This window comes from Panicum hallii, chromosome 7 (genome assembly GCF_002211085.1).
Source record: "Panicum hallii strain FIL2 chromosome 7, PHallii_v3.1, whole genome shotgun sequence".
Taxonomy (NCBI): domain Eukaryota; kingdom Viridiplantae; phylum Streptophyta; class Magnoliopsida; order Poales; family Poaceae; genus Panicum; species Panicum hallii.
This window is the reverse complement of record NC_038048.1, coordinates 19,702,002-19,719,759: the sequence shown is the minus strand read 5'-3', so window position 1 is coordinate 19,719,759 and position 17,758 is coordinate 19,702,002. Positions and strand designations below refer to the sequence as shown.

Below are 17,758 nucleotides of genomic sequence, written 5' to 3'. Positions count from 1 at the left end.
CAAATGCCCTTATATATATAGAAGAGGGAAGGCGGGACTTAGCAAAATTTCCCATTTTGATTCGGATGCCGGACCTCGTCTCCGCTCCGCCATCGCGCCCGCCTCCCTTTCGGCCCTCAAAATGGAGACCTCGAAGTCCCCGTAGAGCTGAAACCTCTCCTTGATCTCAGGCCATCGAGAAACGCTTGCGAAGAAAGATCTAGCACCTTTTCCAACTGGCACTTCAACTCGCTGTCCATGTCCTATACCTTTTCTTTCAAATGACTAGGCGTGATTAGTCTCTTAGACGGTTTAAAAACCACACTAATTGGATTGTTCCAGCTGACACTTCGCCGACTGGCCTAGTAGGTAAAAGAGGAATAAGAATAGCAATGCCTCCAAATAACACTCAAGAGAAACTCCACCTAGAACGTACCAGTCAGCACTTCGTTATTGTCGACCGCGCGGATCATCATAAGCAACAAAGTAGCAAATACGCGTCCGCGCCGGCACCCCTCCACGCGTGCCCCACCACCTCCCTGCATGCGCAGGCCTCCTCCATCCTGCTCGGCGTAGCCGGTGCCCGAGTTCCCTCTGGCGCCACCTCCCCGCACTGCCGGCACCCCCAGCCCTCCCCTGTGCGTAGGCCTCCTCCGCCGTGGCCTAGCCGGTGCTCGAGCTCCCGCGGGCCGAGCTCCCCGCACTGCCACCTCTCCTGCGCATCCTCCTCTCCGCGCCGCCACCTCCCCACGCCGTCGCCGCGTTACAACGCAGATCTATGGCACCCACCGCCCCCTCTTGCCCGCCGTGCACACCCCCACCTCGCCGGTGCGTGAGCTCACACCGGCACACGAGCTCCTCCTTGACCGTGTGCGCAGCCCCCTCCTCCTCCCCTCGATGGTGGCCATCCCCTCCTCCCTCCTCCCCCTCTCCTCCATGGCGCCCGAGCTCCTGCAAGGTTCTTCTTTTTATTTTTTCAGTCAATGATTGTATTCATGTATATGAGGACTAGTGAATAAAAATTTGAACTATTGAGAATATGAATTAGAAAAAGAATTATTTTTTTTAGTAAGTGAATTAGTGAATATGAGTTAGTGAATTAGTGAAAGTGTTAGTGAATGTGAGTTATTTTTTTGGACTTGTTGATCATTGAAATTAGTGAAATTATCAATGCACACACACACACACTCTCTCTCTCTCTCTTACACACACTCAGAGACATTAATGAATGTGAAACAGGTAGTGACTTATTGAACTACTGAATGTATTTTTGATATTTGAAAAGTGAATGTGAATTCATTTGATTAGTCAGTGTAATCTTGTTGTGAAAGTATGAGGTGTGTCTATTAACTTTCGTATTCATGTCAACTCATAAATATTTCCTTTCTTATATTAATCTTGTTGTTATGTTTCTATTCATAATTGTATTCAGATATATTTCTATTCAAATTTTGTATTCAAATATGATTCTATTGAAACTTTTTATTCAAATATGTTCCTATTTAAATATGTAGAACTCGTAAATGGATCAACCGTTGTCATCATCCCTGCAAAGGGAGGATGCAGCACCGCAGATGGACAAAGTTGAGCAAATTTCTTCCTAGATGGCAGGGGATGATGAGGCCGGCGTTGTTGCCCAATCTGGAGACGATGATGCCGATGACGGTGTCCAATCTGATGACAATGAAGGTCCTGGGCTTGGGCACGGGGCTTGGGTAGAAGGTCTGCGGCAGGATCCATTAGATCCACACCCTTTTCCTCCAAGAGAAAGACGTTCATGGTCAGAGTTGGATCCAGATTATGAACCTTATCCAAGTCAGGTAATGACTACGCGATTAATTACAACCTAGCATTTACTATAGATTGTCATATACACTATGTGATGACTTGCCGAATTGTATGATCTGTGTAGGCGCCTCGGATAGAAAGGCGTAAATTGTCATCGCAGGTTTGCCAGTCGAGGGCGGTATCTGCTCCGGCGGGGCTACCGCGACGGTCACCATCAAACTGCGGTTAGCAGGAGGCAGCGATCGTTCCGGCGTAGCCTCAGTAGTACCACTTGACGGGTCCACTGCAATGGTGGGCACGCCTTGTCCCCTTGCAATATCATCCCTGACCACTTCTTCATCTGTACCCCTGGTATGTTTGGGGTTCGGGGAGCTACCGACAAAAATCAAGAAGAAGGGTGAAACTCAAACAAAAAATGCCCAAGCGAAAGTAGAAAAGTACTCGGGATGCAATGACATGCACTCACCTGGACATTCCAACGTCATCCCTAGCTGGTGAGGTGCTCGCCTTGCGCTTCCATGGCATACCCGGTTTTAAGGACAAAACCGAATGCGTAACTATATATATACCAGGATTGAGTTTCATACATATAGTGACTTCAACAGTGAATAATCAGTAATAGTATCACGAAAAGAGAACTAAAAGACTATAAAGATTATTAGAGATATACAACTTGTTCTAGAAGCAAATGCTTTAACTTCACAAGCAATCGATCGGGGGTTGCGTAGGCCTAGAACTCAGCATCATCTTCAAGAGACTTCACATCAACTTTGTCTTCTGAGCAGCAATTATAACAAGTGTGAGTACACTTATGGTTGGTACTCAAAAAGTGTTGGGAATTATATGATATGAAGGCCAAAAGCAAGAAAAGGCTGACTGGCTTACTGCGATAAACAATTTTAGTTGGTCAAATTTTATTAGCACCTGATTACTAAGGTATAAGTATATACCAACCCACATTAAAAGAAAGAGAATAGATATAGCATAAGCATAACCATAACCATAAGCAATGCTCCGCTGAGCATATCCCAGAAAGACGCAATCCAATATCTTAGGTCCCAACTTGCGTTTCTTTGGAATGGGCACATTTACTTTTTGCCAAGCATCCCCAAGTGTGCAATAAGAAAGCAATGGTTTTCTCCCAGTCCACATCTCATATGGTGTTTGATCTTTATTCTTGTTTGGAACTCTATTCAGGACATGACATGAAGTCAACAGGCCTCCCCCCACCATGCCTTGGATAAACCAACAGTGTCCAACATGGTATTAACCAAGTCAGTCAGGGTGCAGTTTTCCACTCAGCAATCCCATTTGATTCGGGTGAATAGGGACGCGTCCTCTTATGAATAATACCTCACAGAATTTATCAAAGATTTTGGAGAAATACTCACCACCACAATCAGACTTTAGACGTTTGATCTTTCTCTCTAGTTGATTTTCAACTTCTACTTTATTGATTTTAAAGTAGTTGAATGCTTCATTTTTAGTTTGTAACAAATAAACATAGCAAAATCTAGTCGCATCATCAATTAACGTCATGAAATATTTCTTTCCACCTTTTGTTAACACACCATTCATCTCGCAGATATCAGAATGTATGAGTTCTAGAGGTGCCAAATTCCTCTCCTCAGCTGACTTGTGAGGTTTTTGAGGTTGCTTCGATTGCACACAGCCATGGCACTTAGAACCTTTGGCAATGGTGAAACTCTAAATTAAACACATGCTGCAAAGCCGAGACACTAAACCAAAATTAATGAGACATAAACAAGAATGCCAAACACTTGTATCATCATTAACGCCGCCACAAATATGGTTCATTGACTTATTACAAAATTCATCAAGGGAAAAGCAGAACAAGCCTCCGCTATCATAGCCTTTACCAACGAATTGTCCATGCTTAGACACTACTAATTTATTGGACTCTAAAACTACCTTAAAACCATCCCTACGCAGAAGGGAGCCGCTCATGAGATTCTGGTTGATAGAATGGACATCATGCACGTTCTTCAGTTGCGCAATCTTTCCCGAAGTAAACTTAAGATCTACCATGCCAACACCATGAACAGAAGCATGTGACCCGTTACCCATTAGGACGGAAGAACCCCGAGCGACCCAGTAAGAAGAATACATAGAGATGTCAGCACACACATGAACATTAGCACCCATATCAAGCCCCCAGCTAGTAGATTGAAATATTGGAAAAACAGTAGGTAAATTATCGTACCCATCTCCAGTGTTGCTCGCGGTTACCGTGTTGACATTCTTGGATCTAAATCTATTGCTAACCTTTTCCTTGCGATCTGCACAGTTTGGACAGTCCCTTGCGAAGTGTCCCTCATGACCACACGTGAAGCAAGCTCCTTTAGCATTTGTAGTCTTCTTCGTTTTGAAGGTAGTAGTCTTGACAGGCTTGTTGGCAACCTTCCCTTTGCTCTTGCTGTGTGGGTAGTTCTTCTGCACTATGTTGACGCTGGAGTGAGCCTCACCTCCTTTCTTAGAAGCATCCTTAGCCCAAGCCTTCTCCTCAACATCAAGAGATGCTATTAGGTTTTCAACTGATATTTCTTGACTCTTATGTTTCAGAGCGGTGGTGAAGTTCCTCCATGAGGAGGGCAACTTTGCAATCATGCACCCAGCCACAAACTTGTCAGGTTAAAGGACACTTCAGGAGTTCGAGTTCCTTCACAAGGATTTGTATCTCATGAGCCTGCTCTACCACAGAACGGTTGTTGACCATCCTGAAGTCATGAAAGCTCTCCATGGTATATAGTTCACTGCCAGCATCAGTCGCATCATACTTTGCAACCAATGCATCCCACAGCTCTTTCGCATCTGTTATGTGCATGTACACATCAACCAGACGATCAGCAAGAACACTTATAACGCAGCCCATGAACAGATTGTTGGCATATGTGAACTTCTTCCTATCCTCAGGAGAATGTTCACCTGATGGTATGCCAACCCTTGCTTCCCATGCATACATTACAGTTAGCTAGAGACGGACCTTGACTTGCCATCTCTTAAAGTGCACACCAAAAAACTTAGTGCATCAGCAAAACTAGCCATCATAAAATCAACGGATTGCCTATAATAAGGTTATTGGATTGTTGAGAATATAGGCAAACGCAGTATTATAATTCCATATGAAATTTCGTATGATATAAATCATGATAGATCTAACATACTAGACAGCATAAATAGCATAGCTAGGATTTCAGGATACATGCTTAAGAGGCAGATCAGATCACAGATTACGTATTGAGGCTTGGTTGGAGGGTTGACGACAACTAAGCACCGCTGCTGGAGATGACGAAGGCAGTTGGCCCATGAGGCGACGGAGTTGGTGGAAGACACACCATGGTGAAGAGCTTGAGCAGTCGCGTGAAGCGCTTCCCAAAAATCTTATTCGCCTTTTGCTGGTGCAGGATCCCAAAGGCATAGGGTTCCGGAGACCTGCTCTCTCGTTTGTCGATGCACGCGCGGTGCTTGGGATGAGGAAGGCTATGGTGGTGGCGCAGAAGCGAGAAGAGGCAAAACCCTAGCTTGTTTAGATGTGTTTTCTGGTGGAGGCCGATGGGTCATATATATAGGGAAGTCAGGCCGCGTTAGCGATCTAAACCGATTAGGTTTAGGGTTTATGTTTCCATATCCCGTAGACTTAGAGCTGATAGAACCCGCTTAGGTTTGTTCCTGAAGTTTCGATGAGAGTGGAGGATAACTCAATTTGTGGATGATCGACGCTGTGTGCCCGACTACAACACCACAACCTTGAACCTGCAAGCAAATCAAAGAACAAGTAAGAATAAGTGGACAAGCAAACAGGCCTTGCCCAAGCGATAAATCTATTACACACGAAGTTGGGGTTCTGAATCAAGCAAATGGATGGTCTAATCGACACACGCGCTCACCAAGAAATAGCAGAAGCTAAACTTACAACAAAACAAAACCCCCCTCACAAATGGTGGTTTATTTATAAGGAGGCTGCTACCAGGACGTCCTGGATGAGCCATCCAAACCCTAGGACGCTAAAACAAGGCCCAAAAGCCCAACAACTAGGGTTGTGTTCAGACTAGAGGTCTCCGGAGTAAAGGCTAGTCTGAACTGAAATGAATTTACCTGAGAATTAGGCATGCTAAGCTTGATCTCTAGTTATGCAACCATGTTGTCCTTATTGTCCCATAGATGTGGTTGTATATAGGGGTAAGGGATGTCCACATCCAGAGCCCAAGCTGCACTCCCGGAAGGTGAGGGGCCAGATTTTGGCGGACCATTCACGCAGGTGCCCTGTGCCCAGCGTGGCAGGGCATGCACGCATATGGTCTTTCTATTCTCTCCCCCATCATATAGCTTGGAGGGATGGAGACGACCTCCATATTTATATTGGTCATCACACTCCTCCACTAGTAAGGTGGAACTAAAGTTTGCACCATTTTCTTTTGCACACATGGGTCTTTACGGGTCTTTGAGATTGATAGGAATTCTGCAATTTCCAATCGGCCCATTAATTCCCGCATCTTCTTCCTTGCTCGATCTAGTGTGAGCGAACCCTTTAAGAATACAGATTACTTTTTATTGAACGTCTATTTACGTGGAACATTAGCTAGGAATGATGGGACAATTTAATCAACATGTATTGTATGTATATTGGGCACGTATCCGCTGCAAACCACAATTTCGTGCAAACTCCGTGCAAACCAACTAACAAAAGTTATAAAAAATTCTCAAAAAAATTATAGATGTACTTCGTTGCCTACTCGACCACTCTATAAAATTTCAAGTTCAAATTCATCATATATTAAGAGATACAAAAAAGAGAAAAATTCTGAGATACAAAAAAAGAAAATTCTACTAAATTTTCTCTTTTTTGTATCTCTTAAAGTATGATGAATTTGAACTTGAAATTTTATAGAGTGGTCGAGTAGGAAACGAAGTACATCTATAATTTTTTTGAGAATTTTTTATAACTTTTGTTAGTTGGTTTGCACGGAGTTTGCACGAAATTGTGGTTTGCAGCGGATACGTTGCCATGTATATTAGCCATGTCATTCCACACATGATCTTGACAACCTTGCTCCTCACATCCGGTATGAGTTCTTGGATAAATCGAGGATCCACTTGGTTTAATCTTACTACTTAAGGTTTGAAAAAAAATTAAAAAGTCGATCAAGAAACAAGAAAGTTGATAGCCACTAATTCTTGTTTCACCTGCCAGCTTCCGTACATTCAATTATGCCGTACCATATTTTGTTCTATTTTGGGTACTCTCTAATGCTACATTTTGCCAACTCGACTTACATAAATTTATGTTTTTATGCACATCTCAAGAAGTTTCTCCATGTGACCTTTACGTGTGGTCCGTACCAGCATTATGTTAACACTTGTGATGGGATGGATGGACTCTATAGGTCATGTCATGCTTCTCCGGAGATAACCAAGCTATTAAACTAGCAAATAAAACTGTACTGGAAGAACAGGTAGCTAGTGGCAGGAAAGCTCTGGTTGGAAATACTGGAGAACACCTTAATTCAGGCTCCTACCGACCACCCTTACAGAGGTTTCGAACAGTAAGGTCCCAAACAAAACTGCTTAACGATTGCAGTCCCATTTCACATACAGAAATTTGCATGGGTATATGGATGCAAGCTGCCATCGATGTGTGCTTCACTACTAAATCTCCTTCTGACTACGTTATCACACACATTGGACTATTGGAGTATATATGTTTATATAAACACACCAAGAATTATTTTCTGTTTGTGATCGTCTTATGTTCGGTCAGTACTTCTATCAAGTCAACAACTATATATGGGTGTACATTACTGCATATTCAAAGTAACAAACTACAGACTTTTTTCGTTTTTAGAAAACGGAGAAGTTCCAGGCACCGCATCCGCACACAGCTATAACAGGACAGCTATTTATGACTAGCCCATTTTTGAGCAAAAGATTAAAGACAGCAGAACCAAATCGTCATAGTCAACAGAACTCTGAATCTGCAGGTTAAAGATAGTGAAGAACACCATAGTTCACGTCCTTACAGGCCACCCTTGGGCCTTGGTACAACCAGTTCACCAGAAAAAAAATAAACAATACCTGGCCCCCACCAGCGCAATGAATCCGGCCGGGCCCATTTCAGAGATTTCTAACATAAGTATCATTCAATATGTTAACAACACAGGACACTGTCTACAACGTTACAGCGATATACAAGCTCCAGGTTACCAACGAATGGAACACGGCTCCTGCGTGCCCAACAAACCAAACCACCAGAATGCTGCCACAGTTTAGCAAAGAGAACCAGCTAATAAATGCTGACAAAGACCAATAGGCTTTTAATCTAGCTAGTTTCAAAGATCGATAACCTACGTTAAGTTCAACGACCAACATGGCAATTCTACTTTGTGAAATAACAGTCCAGTACATTGATTATTACTACGAAGTTTGTACGGTTCAATAGTCCGGTCGTAAATCCTCGATCTTACCTACCAACGCAAGGGGGGAAATCTAAAAAGAAAACACTAAGCTAGATCAAGAAACGAGATAACGTGGCTCCGTACCTAATCCTAGTCACCTTGTGTCGTCCGTACTCCGATGAGATGCTTTCGTACGCCTATATTATTTAAGGAAAAAAACTACTCCGATGAGATGCTCTGGCCACTCTGTCACCAATGCTGCCAACTCACAAATTCGATAAATTCTATGACTTGTTATAGTATACTCTGAGAATCCTCTATATGATCTTGTTGCGTGTGGGTCCGCTGGCTCTTGCATTATATATGTTAACAACTACCTAACAACAGTTGATCAGGGATAGAAAAAAAAACTGCAGAATCGATGGAATAATGGAAGCACAGCTAGCTAGTTGTACAAGACGTACAGCTAGTTGACTCATTCCTCAGCAAAAGAATACACAAGAATAGAACCGATATTCATCACAGTCCACATAGCTCCAACTCTCCAGCTTCCGAAAGAAAAGAAAATGCTCACTTCTATACAAGGCTACAGCTATGCAAGCCGGTTCCAAACAACAATATAAGGGAGCCCCAAGTGCTCACATGCTTTGATCCATCCTCTCCTATCACCTTCTTCCTAGCTGCCGTATTGGTTGTGCAACGGCCACGCCAAGAACACTTCACTTCTTCCATCCCTACTCTCCAGTCATGATGACCATGGGATACTTCTGGGCGCCGAGGCGGCTGTACGGGAGGAAGTGCTCGGACAGGGAACTCAACGTCAACGGTGAAAGCCTGCACGCCGGCCTGTTCATGGACCCCGCGCCGGACGAGGTGCCCAAGGGGTACTTCGCGGTGTACGTCGGCGCGGCGGCAAGGCGGTTCGTGGTGCCGACGAGCTACCTCCGCCAGCCGGCGTTCCGGGAGCTGATGGAGCGCGCGGCCGAGGAGTTTGGCTTCAACCAGGCCGGCGGTCTCCGCATCCCCTGCCGGGAGGAGGATTTCCAGGCCACGGTCGCCGCACTCGAGGTGCGGCGCCGTTGGCGACGGCCGAGGAGCGGGGGCAAGATGAACGCGGCGGTCAAGGCTTGGTAGATCGACATGCTGATTTCAGATGTAGGAGAACACATTTCTTTTGGTTCTTTGGTATTGTAGAGCAGTGCATGCTGCAGTATATAAATGTTACGACATGGTAATCCTGTTCTGTATGGAATGTGAAACTAGCATGGCATGAAAGAAGAGAACAGATTTTGGAAAGTCTGGATCTGTACATTCTTGTGACAGGCAGTCACAGGAAAATTTAGCTAGAGAACACTTGGTTCCCTCTTCCCTGTGTGCTAGTTTTGCAAAGGCTATAACCCGTTTCCGTTTTCCTTTTCCTCTCTTTTTGAAAACGTTAGCTCCTGCTACCTGATCGAGTCGCTCAGGCGCCGGGTACACCTCTACTGGATATCCGAAGCTAACGTCCCTTGAACCATAAACCTTGCCGGTAGCGGGTGAAATCAAACAACCTTTATACTAATTAAAATTACAAACATTTTTCAGTCAACTATCTTGTATGTAACTCTACAGCCTCGTTGAAACATACATGAGCAGAAAAAGCTGCTTTCTGTTCTTCCATGAACTCTGCTGTTTCTATGTAGCCTGTTTCAATTAACCACTGTCAGTTAGTTGTTCACATAATGCAAGAAGGGACCCACACATCGAGAAAGCTGTGACACCCTAAAATTTTACCTTTGAAAGTGTTTAGCTTAATTCTATAATTTTCGTGATTCAATAGGAATAATTTTGGAATATTTAAAACTCATCATAAGCTCAAACTTGAATTGTTGCATACATGTTGGTACATATCTTATTTTTGTTTGATTGTGTTGCGTTCTAAAAACTTTTCAGAATTTTTCCTAATTTTTTAGACATTAATTCTATTTTCTATGATTTTATTTTATTTTATTTGCACCAGAAACTATTTTTCTTTTTTTCCTTTTTTCTTTTTTTCTCCTCCTTTTTATTTCTCACCTCGGCGGCCGGCCACCTTTTCCCCGCCGGCCCAATTCCCCTTTTCCCTCCTCTTTTCTTTTCTCCACGGGCCAAACTCTATTCTTCTCTCCTTCTTTTTCCGTTCCGCCCGATGTGGCCCATTCCACACCCCTCCATCCTCACCCTCTCTCCACGCCACCAACAAGGGGGCCCCACCTATCGGGGCCTTGCCCTACCCGAGCCGGGGTTGGACTCAGGTTCGACCTGAGCTCCCCTCGGGCCCATAGGGCGCGCACGCCGAGGGCCACACGGCCACCCACGCGGCCCCCTTTACTGTAGTGCGCCCCGGCCCCACGTCCCCCACCCGCGCCGCCTTTGCCTTAGCCTCACAGAGCGTGCGCATGCCCTCCCACTGTTTCGTCCGGGCGCCGCCACAGTCGAATCCTGCCGCCTGAGCCCTCTCCAACCTCCAACCGGCCGCACGGGCACCGTGAGCTCCTCCCCTCCTTTTCCCCCGGTTCTGCCCCTTCCCGCATGTTAGCACACTCGCCGGACAGCCAGCCGCCACCGTTGCCTCCCACGCCCCATTGCGCACCTAGATGAGTTCCCCTCGCCACGCCCTTGCTCCTCGGCCCTTCAGTGCATTTTTTGGCGCACCGTAGCGCCAAACCGGCATCACGCCAGTGAGCTCCCACACGGCACGGCGGCGCCGCCGGGTCAGGTGCCAGCGCCGCACCTGGGCAGCCTCGCCCGAGTCCTCAACCTGGAATTTTTGCGAAAAACCACCTACACTTCCTTGAAATCAACCCGCACTCCTAGCTAGTTCAAAATTATTTATGTTTTGGTCATGTTTCTTTCGGAAAACCCCCTAAACTCTTCCAAAATAGAACCCGCCATCCTTTTTAGTGTTTTAGCGTGTTAGCCCTCGTATTTTTATAAAATTCAGTTTTAGCCCTTGATTTCTTTCTGTTTAACCCTTTTTGGTAGCTTTTCTGGCATTTAAGTCCCTGCGGAGCTATTTTTAGCATATCTTTAGCGTTTTAAATCCGTTTTAAGCGTTCTTGGTACTGTTTTGATCGTTTTAACACATAGAACTAGTTTCTAAGCCTTTTGCCTCTATTTTACAATGATTGGCCCACTGTTTTAATTTGTTTTCCTTATTTTCTTGTATGTACTTGTGTGCTTTTGATTGTTCATGGCGAGTAGACGAGGAGCCGTTCGAGAACTTCCAAGAGCAAAATTTCGAGGTGATTGAGCAGCAACAAGAGGCTGAAGGCAAGTATATTCCTTAATCATACTGTCATCCTAATAATCTTTATTTATTTTATGCTTGCAAGCAGTAACTTGACAGGTTCTTATCTCATCCATATTGTTTAAATAAATGGGTAGTTTACTTAGTTGCTAAACTATAGTGATAGTGCAACCGCAAGAACTACATGGCTCTGGTCTTAGCTAAGTAATTAAATATCTCTAGCTTGTTGGTGGTCGTTTCAACGTAAGATGGGGACTGTGATTAGGTGTTCGCTGCCTGCCAAGAGTGTATGCATGGCTATGGTCAGGCTTTGAGGGAGGTTCACTCATGCAACGGCTAAAACCTTAGCGGGCCACTGATTTGTTGGAGTATCTTTAGAAAGGCTTCATAGTGAATCCCTGCCACTCATCTTAGAAGTATTTAAGGCCTTGCAAACCCAGGCATTAAGGGACACACGACTTGTGGGTAAGTGTACAACCTCGCAGAGTGTGAAACTGATATATCAACCGTGCTCACGGTCAAGAGCGGCTCGGACCCTCACATGACTTAATTAAATGGAACATTTTTTATTCAGTTGTTTAATGCTTTGAAGCTTATTTATTACTCAGTTATCTTAATTTTTCATATATGTGGGCAATATTCACATATGCTTAGTAAATAGGTTGTTTAATGTTCAACTCTGCTTTATTCAGCCAACTTTTATCCTTGTGTAAGTCTTGCATGTCATTTATTTCCTAATATACTTAGTGAGTACCAACCATAAGTGTACCCACTCTTGCTAAATAACGTTGCTTAGAACAAGATCAGTTTGAGGAGTTCCCAGAGGATATTCAGGAGTACTAGGCATATGTTCCCCCGTCAGCTGCTTCTAGAGTTTTGGTCATTCCGTTGCCAGAATAAATGCGATATTGAAAAGCTTATTTATTTTATATTCATGAACTCTATTTGGTTTGTAATAATATAACTACGTGTAAGGATCGATGGACCAAGAGGGAGGGTGAATTGGGCCTTTTTCAATTTCTAAAACAAAGTAAAGCAACCTTAACCTATGCAATGCTAGTAAGGCACCAATTCACCAACCGGATAACTAAGCTACCTACACAAGCTAAGAGAGATAAAAAGAGAAGTAAAGCCTAGCAAGGTAGAGCAAAGTTATGATCTCTAAGTCAAGCACATGAATAAATTGCATGAAAGAAAATGCTTGAATAAAGAGAGTGGACAAGAGACGACCGGATTTTTTCCCGTGGTATCGATGTGTTGGCACACACCCCTAATCCACGTTGTGACACTCACAAAGAGACTTGTCACCTCCCAAGTCACCGAGACGAGGGCGCTCACTAAGAGTCTCCGTTCACCATTCCGGCGTGGTGGAGATCAAGCCACGTACAATCTTCTTCTCCGGGCTCCCACAATCCTTGGCAAGCTCCGCGAGAAACACCTCGATCACCAAGATCGCCTAGGTGATGCCAATCACCAAGAGTAACAAGCTAAGGCCTTCACTTGAGCAAGAACCGATCACCAAGAACGGATGCAAACAAGCTTCTCTCTACTCAAGTCCTTAATCTTGCTTCTTGATTGATTGAATGAACAAGTCTGTGAAATGATGAAGCTCAAGGTGGCTCTTGACTATAGTATGAGTGTTTGGATGTTGCCTGGTGTCAAGAGTAGCAAAATGACCCATTGGAGGGGTATATATAGGCAGCTCACACGAATAGAGCCGTTGGAGAAAAGCTGCCAGAAAACTGCGTAGCGCCGGTTAATCCGACGTACCTCCAATAGTCATCGTCGGTTTAACCGATGAATGTAAACTGCCCCTTCTGAAAACTAGCCGTTACAACTTGAGCAGATTAATCGACGTATCATCGGTTTAACCGGTGAGTGTAGTTGTCCACTGCCTCTGGACAACTACACCGACGTTAACTCAAACCTGTCGTCGGTTTAACCGGTGAGTACAACTTCTGAAATCCTTGGAAAAACCATCTTACTGGTCAATTGCACCGACGTCCCATTTCAAACATCGTCCGTTTAACCGGTGTATAGAGCTTGAAATACCTAGAAAAACCAACTCTGGACTAATGCACCAACGTTAAATTCAAACATGTCGGTTTAACCGGTGTATTGACTTGTCCAGACTCTGCTGACTTCGTTTAACCGACGTATAGAAAATCGAGAGCGTCGGTTAAACCGGTGTTAAAGATTTTTTTTCTGATTTTGCCTTTTCTGATTTGAGTCTTGAATGAAATCCAAATATTCTTGAGATATAAGTTGAGAACCACTTATTTGAACTTCTAGAAACCTGAGTGACCATCGTGTGCATCCATTTTCAAATGACCATGTCCATGCTCAAGTTACTTAGCCTTAACCCCTCTTAATAGTGCGATCACTACAAAACTATAAAACCTATACTAACCTAAGTGTCCTTCTCAACCTTATGACACTTAGGACTAGAAAGATCCTTAGTATTGACATATAATTGAGTTGAATGCCGAGATCGCCTTTTTGAATAACGAAAATTAGGGGCCTCTTTTGACTTATGACCAAATGAGCGATAATGATCTATTAAGCTGCACAAACTCATTAGTCACAATAATGGTTGTCATTAATCACCGAAACATACCTTGAGGGCCTAGATGCTTACACTACGATACTTTATGACATTGCTTCTTTTATTCACTTTTATCATCATATATGTATAATTTTGATCCTGGCACACATATGATTTATCGCTAGATTTGTTACTTTAAAATCAAGTGTGACAAAGTGGTATCAGAGCCGTGTTGACTGTAGGACGTCAACCTAGCTAGAAATAGTTATTTTTTAACCATACTTTGAGTTGTTTGAGCTTATTCTTGTTCTTGAGTAATTAATCCTAGTCTATTGGTCATTTATCTCCTCCTTGTCGCTAATATTGATTATTTATTATGACCTTGTGTTGTTTATTATATCTAACTAATTGCACTATTTTCTGTTCTATTTATTTTGCTAACCTCTCTAACGATTCATCTATAGATGGTTCTCACTAGACAAGCCGCACGTTTGAGCAGCAGCCCACCTTCCGCACCTGAACCTGCACCTAAACCTGTACATGCACCTATACCTGCACCTGAACCTACTGCGCCTGCACCTGCACATGTACTTGAGGATGTACCACAAGTGGAGGAGCAAGAAGAAGAACCCATGGAGGCAGAATGGGAAGATGCTAAAGTTGAAGAAGTGCATGTGGTGGATGATGAAGCTGATGAAGTGCAAGCTGAAGAGGTACAAGCGGAAGCTGGACAAGAAGATGCACCTGGAGTTGAAGCTGTCCCACCACCACCGTTGCCACCAGAGAGATGGACCGTGAGGGTTCGCCAGGCTCGAGGACTCTGCTACTTTGCCAGGATGCTTCGCATGCTGTTCTACCGCCTTCACATGGTGGTGGAGATCAAGTATGTGGGAGTTCACAGGACTCACCTGAGGTATCCGGTTGAGTGGCTGGTGTCAGCACACATCCGTGCACCAGACTGAGTATAGAGGAATAGTGGACCTAGTAGTGCACCGTGCCTTAGTAGCCAGAGCCACCTTCGAGGCTAGGATCAGTGATGCAGCTAGCCAGGCTCTCTCTGTGTTGTGCCATCACGGAGGAGCCGACCTGGACAACTCTCCATGGAGGCACTTCCCTCGATGCCTTGAAGGAGAGATGAGGAGCGTCATCGTGGGAGTGCAAAACTTCCTGAACACTAGGTTGGTCGCTTTGGTTGGAATCACCGCTGCGCTTCACACTCAGATGGAGTGCACTGCCGTGGAGCTTTAGAAAGTCCGCAGCCAGCTGGTGGCCACCAGAAGGGAGAATAAGCACTCAGAGCTACACTTCAGGGAGTAGATCCAGCTATTGAGGCGCAAGACACTGCAGATCATTGGATCGCGTACTCACCACCCCGCAAGAGGACTAACTTTAGCCCTCAACACCCCACCACCACTGTCCTACCTTAGGAGGAATACCTATGCCAGTAGTTACACATCTATCGTCGCTTAGTGTTAGTCGATTCGCTTGAGAGTCTTGTGTCTTGAACTATAGCTTGGTGTGCTTGAGATGCTTGTTTTTATGTCATTGGTGTGATTTGGTTCTTTATAATGACTGTGATGTGTTGCGGAGTGATTGCCACAACGACATCAATTTGGTTATAATATTAATTAGTGTCGAGTCATATATCTAGTGAATCTTCAACTTATTATCGCAGTTATCATATCAAACATATCATACTGTCATCTTTATCCATCTCATTCATATCCATCAATTTCTTAGTTCTATCTTTCTAAATATCACTTATATTTCTCATATCTATGTTATCTATGCCTTGATCATGTATGTCTGTCTCTATCTGTTGGATCTATTATTGCTCTTGAATTATTAGATTATTTATGTTAGAATAGTTTTTAGTTCTTAACTGTCAATAACTCTTATCTTGGTAGGTTGATGTCCTTCACTATATCCTTGCTACCTTTGCCTCATGAATCAACTCTCTATCTATCTTAAATTCTCTCTTTATCTATCTTGTCCTAAGCAAATGGATGCTGGAGGCAGAGGCAGAGGCAGAGGCAGGGGTAGAGGCAGAGGCAGAGGCAGAGGTAGAGGAAACCCAGGAGGTGACCCAATTCCAGAGAACAATCCTCCTCCGCCTCCGCCACCACCACAGTTCGACATGGTGCAGCTCATGGCCAGGCAGACTCAGATCTTGCAAGGGATTGCAGCAACCATGGCCAACATCTAGGCTCAGCATAACTAGACGCCAACACCACCACCGCCTCAGTTGAGGGACAAGCACATGGAGTTCATGAGCCACAAGACCCCTACATACTCCCACTCTGCTGATCCACTTCAAGCTGATGACTAGCTCAAGGCAGTAGAGAAAATGTTGGATATTGCTTAGTGCAATGACAGGGAGAAGGTTATGTATGCTTCAGGCAGACTTGAGGGATCTGCAACTGATTGGTGGGACTCATACACTGGTGCTCATGCTAATCCTGCCACCATCACCTAGTTAGAGTTCAAGAATCACTTCAGATCTCACCATATCCCAGCTGGAGTGATCAAGCTCAAGAAAAAGGAGTTCCTCAGCTGGAAACAAGGCAGCATGTATGTGAGTGAGTACTGTGACAAATTCATTCAGCTGTCGTGGTATGCACTTGAGGATGTGGCCAATGATGAAAAGAAGCAGGAGCTGTTCTTGGAAGGTCCAAATGGAGGACTGCAGTATCAGCTGGTTGCTCACACCTTCCCTACTTTCCAGCAGATGGTGGACAAGGCACTTGTGGTGGAGCAGAAGCGTCATGAGCTGGATGAGAGGAAGAGGAAGTTCAACAGCACTGGATAGTCTAGTAGCAACACTCGCCCCCACTTACCATGCCAAAGGGACCTTAGCAGCATCCTAGGATGCAGCAAGCGCAGAATCAATTTCAACGCCACAACCAGATTCAGGATCATTACCAGCGCCCCAATCAGATGGGCCAACATCCCAACTTTCCACAGAACCGCCAGAACCTGCCATCTGGTCCTCAGATGAAGACTAGCACCCCTAGCACTCCTATGGGAAAGGGATGCTTCCACTATGGTGAGACAAGCCACTTCGCTAATGCCTGCCCGAAGAAGTCTGCACAGAACACCTCAGGACAGTTCAACAACAATGGGCAGAGGCAAAACCAGCAGTAAGGTCGCAATGGGAACCAGAACCAGCAGGCCAATAGAGGACAACTGAACTATGCACATGGACAAGTGAACCATGTGTCTGCTGAGAGCGCTCAGGAAGCTCAGGATGTGGTGCTTGGTATGTTTCTTGTCAACTCAGCCTCTGCTTCAGTTTTATTTGATTCTAGTGCATCACATTCTTTCATTACTGCTCAATATGTAGCAAAACATAGTATACCCATGTGTTCCATGAGAAACCCCATGATAGTTAGTTCACCTGGTGGAGGAATGCAAGCTGCTTATATATGTCCTAAAGTGAATCTAAAAATATTGGGGGTAGTATTCCTAGCTAACTTAATTGTTCTGGACTCAAGTGGGATTGATGTGATACTAGGTATGAATCGGTTGAGCAAATGTGATGGGGTAATTCAGTGTGCCAAGAGATCAGTGCTTCTGACTAGGCCACAAGGAGACATAATTGAATTTGTTGCAACATTACCATCAATGGCAAATTGTGTAGTTAATCAGCTAGAAGGGTCAAGATTGGAGGATATCAGAATTATGTGTGAGTTTCCAGATGTCTTTCCTGATGATCTGCCAGGTATGCCACCAGATCAAGACATTGAATTTGTGATTGAGCTTTTA

General features: G+C 44.5%; 1 protein-coding gene across 1 annotated transcript; it reads left to right on the top strand.

Annotated features, from left to right (window-relative positions):
* Nucleotides 1–8,855: 8,855 nt before the first annotated feature.
* Nucleotides 8,856–9,620, top strand: LOC112901349 (auxin-induced protein 15A-like). Its single transcript, XM_025970246.1, has one exon. It carries the CDS (start codon nucleotides 8,928–8,930, stop codon nucleotides 9,312–9,314), a length of 387 nt encoding a protein of 128 aa, XP_025826031.1. The 5' UTR covers nucleotides 8,856–8,927; the 3' UTR covers nucleotides 9,315–9,620.
* The last annotated feature ends 8,138 nt before the right edge of the window (nucleotides 9,621–17,758 follow it).